Genomic DNA, 6,985 nt, shown 5'->3' on the forward strand with positions numbered 1-6,985 from the left:
AACGGTAATATAGCTTCTTCAGCTATATATACCCGAAGACTTGAAGACATGAAGCAGATAAGAGAGAGCAATACACGAAAAAACAGAGAAGGCAAGGCAATAAAAAGAGAAATACAACAAAGATAAAAGAGCAAAAATTCGAAATATCCAGTTTGAGCTTTCACGAGAGATTCTTCAAGTCCTTAGAAGTGAAATTTGTTTTCTCTGATTCTTATCTCTACTGTGTGTAGAAAGAGGGTTGAGTGTAGCTGTAACACCCTGTGTTACGGCCTTCAATCCCGGAGTAATTATTTAATTAATCCCGTTAATAATAATTAAATATGATTTAATTCGGTTAGGTTTCCCTTTAATTAATTAATAAGGCCCACCATGAACCGTGGGCCCTTGCCTAAATTAGAGCCTTAAGCCTATTAGGAATAAAGAAAGTAAACCTTTTACTATTCAGATTCTGATTAGGAATCCTAGACCTAGTTATCTATTAGGAATAAAGGAAGTAGGTCTTTTACTATTCAGATTATGATTAGGATTCTCTTTAATTAATTAATATGGTCCACTATGGACCATGGAACCCAATCCTTAGTCCCAAAAGGAATAGAATTAGCAAGCCTATAATATTAGTTCCTAATTAGGACTCCTAAATATATAAATAGGGGACTTAAGAGGCACCTAGAACCCCCCATCACAATAAACGACTCACCATCCCAAAAGAGCTCCAAGAATTCCCTTAGAAGAAATCAAGAAAGCAAGAAAGCTTAAAGAAAGACCCTTCATAGCCAAGGAATTAATTAAGGCTAAGAGGTAACCCATGTCTCAACAAAACCTATTTTCATAGCTATGATTCCCCCTTAGGGTTTCCCCCATATTATTGTGTATTGGCGAGATATGATGATTATTATTGATGTTTGATGTGATGATCCCATGAGGGATCTTGATGATCTTGATATTGGGAGATTCTTGATGATTATAGAATTCTTGATGATTATATAGAGTTCTTGATGATTATGTGTTGTTCTTGATAATTGTGTGATGCTCTTGATGTTTATGTGTTATTCTTACCGAATCTTGCAATTAGAAGACGAACCGTATACTTGTTGATATAAAAGTGATTAGAACCCTAGGTTGTATCGTATGATCTTATTCTTGGATTGTCGGGTGGGGAAATCGCATGTTTGGGTGTTGATTATATTTAGAAAAGCATGATAAGTTATGTGCCGTCCGTCTCTTGTATTTGATTCGTTAATTGTTTACGTGTTGTCGTTAATTGCGTTGTAAAGTGTCTAAGCATGGTTTCGGGTTCCACAACGGTTCCCGGGGCGTAGAGTGATGAAAAGAGTCAGTGGGGGGTAGGGGACCCGCCACCTACCCACGACCGAGAAACACCGCCCGGCAGCGGGTAGCCGGCGGGCGGGCAGCTGCCCGCCGGCGACCCGCTGCCCGGAACAGTATTATCCGGCGGGCAGCCGGCGGGTGGCCCCACCCACCGGCTACCCGCTGGAAATTCATCCCACCCGGGATCCCGGCTTCCCCGTTCCCCGTGGTGTCCCAACGGACTCCGTTTATCGTGCCTATGTCTAGTTTGATGTTTCGGGTACCGTTCGTAGGTTTATGAGTCTATTATATTGCATGCTAGTTGAATTGGTATCCCGTTGACCTAGGTGGAAGAAGTATGAACCCCTTAGGACTATTCTTAGTATGTGATGGATCACGCATAGGTTTTGTTATACGCTTTCTCCCCCTTGGCAATGTGTAATGTGGGTTGCATGTGCCTGCTATGTGTTATGTGTGTGTGTTACCCCAATTCGGTTGCGATCGGATTGGTTATCCTGAGCTGCGGTTCAGAAGCTGGCTGCGGTCAGATTGATACTCTTGGGCTGCGGTCCACCGTTTGGTTGCGATCAAACGTTTCTATACGAGCTGCGGTTCGTCCTTTTTCCTGGCTGCGGTCAGATGACATTCTCTTGGGCTGCGGTCCACAATTTGGTTGCGATCAAACACTATGATTAGCTGCGATTCATCGGTCGGTTGCGATTGACCCCTCCGTGTTGCGATACGGGGCAGGGTGCTGCGGGGCCGTGTCAGAGCTATATGCGCTGACCCTCATGTATGGGCATGCGATTGGTCCTGTGGCGCCAACAATGTGTGCTATGTGTTGTGATATGGATGAGTGGTGATCATGAGTGTCTTGGGGGATGTGACTATGTGATTTATGTTGGGGATTGTTTATGTTGGGTTGTGACTATTGTTTATGCTTTGCCTTATCTGCCTTATCTGTTGTGAACTGCACATGTTGTTATAACTGTTGCTCGTGTCTGGCCTTATCTGTCGAGTCATTCCCGATTTTAAAAGCTAGAGTTCGTAGGATATATCTTCCTGCTCAAAATGGTTTTCGTATATCTATATATATCTCTATATGTATTGTATTTCAACGCGTTGGAGTGGGTTACCAGCATCTCTCACTGAACAGATATATTTGGCTTTCAGGCACAGAAGAATAAGTCACTGGAGCGCGCTAGAACTTGGAACGTAGAAGTAGATAGTTTCCTTTTTCGGCCTGCGTGCCATGCCTATGCCTTTACATTATTTAGGATATTAGTTAATTAGCCTGTGCACCTGAGTTCTCTAGCTCAGGTGTGGCATAGCACCCCATACTCTTGTATTATATTTTGGGATTTAATGGGATTTCACCTTTATTTTATAAGTTTTAAATGTCTTGAAAATCTGGGGTGTTACAGAAGCTTTGTGCAAGACACTACCTTGTTGAGTGTAGCTTTGTGCGAGACACTCATGGTTGCTGAGTGTAGCTGTGTGCGAGACGCTCGGTGGTGCTAAGTGTAGCTGGGTGTAAGACACTTAGTTGGTGTAGGAGTATAGCTTTGTGCGAGATACTCGGGAGTATAGCTTTGTGCGAGATACTCGGGATTGACTGTAGCTGTGTGCAAAACACTCGGGAAGTGCCTGTGTGCACTTGATTCACTATTTGTATCTGGGTGAATGAGATAGTGAATTTCCTCCTTGGAGTGAAAGGAGAAGAGTGGACTAGGAGGATTACACCACCTCTGAACCACTATAAATCACCTCTCTCATTTACTTACTGCCTTTATTTATTATTGCATGCATACTAACCCATTTACTATTCGTCTTATTCATTTATCTTATTGTTTGAGTAATGTGACTTTACAAGTGCATGCGGACACAATTTCTTTTGGATTCATTCATTGATTCTCACGTGATATTGCATACATATTGAGTGAACCATCTCTTTAAATATTTAGTTGTCTTGCATGTTGAATATTTGACTGACCCATCTTTATATTGTGCGAATTTATTCATCTGGGTCTAGTAGTTTTCACGTATGCATGTGAGCATAAAATTGCATACTTATTATTTGAGTCATACCAAGCATATCCATCATATTGCATGTGATATATCTCTTTGATTTTACGTAACACTTGGTTGATTAATTATTCCGCTGCACATCTGAGTTACATATCTTGTTACTTAGAGTTTAAATTATCAAAGTGTTATTTATTGTGAAAAAGTTTAAATAGTCTATTCAACTCCCCTCTAGACCTTTTACCGCCCTATCAGGACCAACAATTGGTATCAGAGCGGATGTCTATTTGAGTCAATTTTGACTGCTGGACAGATCTCGAAAAATCAAGATGATGAAAAGAGATAAGGCTCTTGCCCAATATTTATTATTTTCTCCAGAAAAATTTGATGATTGGAAAATTCGCATGCAGGTACATTTATCTGCATTACATGATGAAATGTGGGAAGTAATCACTAATGGTCCAATTGAAATCTTGCAAGTGAACATTGCTTCTGTACAAACAAGTGATACTCCACAGTACGTTCCAAAGCCTAAAGTGGAATGGACTCGTGAAGATAGAACACGAAATAACTTGGATAATATTGCCAAGGATATTTTTTTCAAATCTATCGATGATACGATATTTCCAAAGGTTCGAAAATGCCAATCAGCAAAATAAGTTTGGGAGACACTCATCCAAATTGGTGAAGGTGACGAACAAGAAAAGGATAATAAACTCACCATAGCATTAAAGAAATTTGAGGATTTCAAAATGCTAAGCGGCGAGAATATTACCGACATGGAAACAAGATTTCCAAAATCTTGGGAGAAATTAATGATCTTGGAAAAGACATTAATCAAAAGGAAATCTCACTCAAAATCCTACGTGGTTTACCGTCAAGTTGGGACATGAAATTCACTGCCATGCGTGATCATAGAGATCTAAAGACTCTATCAACTGATAAGCTTTTTAGTGATCTAAAAGCCTATGAGTTTGAAATGAAGTCAAGGACAGAGGAAGAACACGGAGAAAAGAACAATGCACTAGTTGCCGAACAACCGTCCACGCCAAGGTCTGTAGATAATAGTGAATTATTAAATAATGAAAACTTTGCTTTGTTTGTCAGGAAATTCAAGAGGTTCATGAGGAAAAACAATCACAAAAATTTTCCTAAAGCAAGCACGTCACGAAGGCATAAAAAGGAAACCATGGAGGAGAATTTGAATTTATGCTACAACTGTAGAAAGCCTGGACACTTTATGGCCAAATGTCCTTATCCCAAGGTAAGAAAAAATCAATCTAACACCATGCAGGAGGAAACCAAAGTCAAGGATAGGAGATTCAACAAGAAAGACAAAAGGAAAGCTCTTATTAGTGACCCACTAGAAACAAGTGAGTCTGAGGAATCTTCTAGCAATGAACGTGACAGTTCTACAGATGATACTGCACTATTTGGAATGAGCATGTCAAGCAATTCAAATAATCAAGACTTATGTCTTATGGCACACGAAACAGATAATGATGAGGTAACTTCTAAATCCTTTGATTCTGTAAGCTCATCTTTCTCTAAAGAGTCTTATCTTTCATTTAATGAAGGATTGTCAAACCATGATGGACACTTACTCGCAAATCAAGGAGCGCAATAATTTACTGATTCTTGAAAAATATCAACTAAATAAAAAATTGCAAAATGCTCTATCTAAGATACGAGACTTGAAAGACGAAAATATTCAACTTCAAGAAGAGTGTAAAGCAAGGGAAGTGAGAGAACACAACCTAAGGGAAGTTATAGCAACATTTACTCATTCATCCAAAATAATGGATAAAATGGTAAATATGCAAAAAATCCTCAGTAGATAAAACTAGACTTGGTTATGATCCATCGTGTTCTCAAGCCTCTGAAAAATTGACCAATTCTACTACTGCTTTAAATAATAAAGTTCAAATAGTAAAATTTGTAAAAGGTCAAGATAGCACAATGAGACAAGGAATTGGTTACCAAGCTAATGCCAAAAACGTTACTGCAAGGTCGAAGCCTCAAAGAAAGTTTAATTCGCCAATGCAGTCAAATAATAGGCAAAAGTTTGTTCCTAAATGGAAACACACCAATGAGTCGAGTGCACAAAGTCCTCATAGGAAAACGGGAAGAACTCCAAGGATTGGGGCAGGGAGACTGTAACACCCCAGATTTTCAAGGCATTTAAAACTTATAAAATAAAGGTAATATCTCATTAAATCCCAAAGCGTAACATAAGTGTATGGGGTGCTATGCCACACCCGGGCTAGAGAACCCAGGTGCACCGGCTGTCTAACTACTATTCTTCGAAATATAAATGCATAACATGGCACGCAGGCCGAAAGGGAAGCTACACTACTTCTACGCTCCAGTTCTAGCGCGCTCCAGTGCTCTAATCCTCTGTGCCTGAAAGCCAAATATATCTGTTCAGCGAAAGATGCTGGTAACCCACTCCAACGCGTTGAAATACAATACATATAGAGATATATATAGATATACGAAAACCATTGTGAGCATGAAGATATATCCTACGAACTCTAGCTTTTAAAAACCGGGAATGACTCGACAGATAAGGTCAGACACAATCAATAGTTATAACGAGCATATGCAGTTCACAATAGATAAGGCAGATAAGGCAAAGCATAAACAATAATCACAACCCATCATAAACAATCCCCAATATAAATCCCATAGTCACATCCCAAGGCACTCATAATCACAACTCGTCCATATCACACACATAACGCACATTGTTGGCGCCACAGGACCGATCGCACGCCCATACATGAGGGTCAGCGCATATAGCTCTGACACAGCCCCGCAGCACCATGCCCCGCATCGCAACACGGGGAGGTCGATCGCAACCGACCGATGAACCGCAGCTCTTCATAATGTTTGATCGCAACCAAATAGTGGACCGCAGCCCAAGAGAGTGTCATCTGACCGCAGCCAGGATAAAGGACGAACCGCAGCTCGTATAGAAACGTTTGATCGCAACCAAACGGTGGACCGCAGCCCAAGAGAGTGTCGTCTAACCGCAGCCAGGAATACCAATCTGACCGCAGCTCAGGATAACCAATCCGATGGCAACCGAATTGGGGTAGCACACACACATAACACATAGCAAGCACATGCAACCCACGTTACTCATTGGATAGGGGAATAAAGCGTATAACAAACCTATGCGTGATCCATCACATACTAAGAATAGTCCTAAGGGGGTTCATACTTCCTTCACTTAGGTCAACGGGATACCAATTCATCTAGCATGCGATATAACAGACTCATAAACCTACGAACGGTACCCGAAACATCAAACTAGACATAGGCACGACGAACGGGGTCCGTTGGGACACCACGGGGATCGGGGAAACATCAAACGGGGAAGCCGGAGTCCCGAGGTGGGAGAAATTCCAGCGGGTAGCCGGTGGATGGGGGTCCACCCGCCGGCTGCCCGTCCGCTGATACTGTTCCGGGCAGCGGGTGCCCGGCGGGCAACTGCCCGCCCGCCGGCTGCCCCGCTGTCGGAGCTGCCCGAATTGCCGCGGGTAGGTGGCGGGTCCCCTACCCCCACCTACCCCCCACTAACTCTTTTCACCACTTTTCGTCCCGGGAACCGTTGTGGAACCCGAAACCATGCTTAGACACTTTTCAA

At 41.9% G+C, this 6,985-nt stretch overlaps 1 protein-coding gene across 1 annotated transcript; it reads left to right on the forward strand.

Annotated features, from left to right (window-relative positions):
• Positions 1-4,222: 4,222 nt before the first annotated feature.
• LOC109178452 lies at positions 4,223-4,960 on the forward strand. Its single transcript, XM_019328087.1, has 2 exons — positions 4,223-4,386; positions 4,441-4,960. The coding sequence occupies exons 1-2, from the start codon at positions 4,223-4,225 to the stop codon at positions 4,958-4,960; spliced, it is 684 nt and encodes a 227-aa protein (XP_019183632.1).
• The last annotated feature ends 2,025 nt before the right edge of the window (positions 4,961-6,985 follow it).

This window comes from Ipomoea nil, unplaced genomic scaffold, assembly GCF_001879475.1.
Source record: "Ipomoea nil cultivar Tokyo-kokei standard unplaced genomic scaffold, Asagao_1.1 scaffold0848, whole genome shotgun sequence".
Classification (NCBI taxonomy): Eukaryota; Viridiplantae; Streptophyta; class Magnoliopsida; order Solanales; family Convolvulaceae; genus Ipomoea; species Ipomoea nil.

Coding starts and splice junctions, on each gene's coding strand:
- LOC109178452 (XM_019328087.1), top strand. CDS start 4,223: ATGAAATTCACTGCCATGCGTGATCATAGAGATCTAAAGACTCTATCA. Junction 4,387..4,440: donor GAACAACCGTCCACGCCAAG/GTCTGTAGATAA, acceptor TTTGTTTGTCAG/GAAATTCAAGAGGTTCATGA.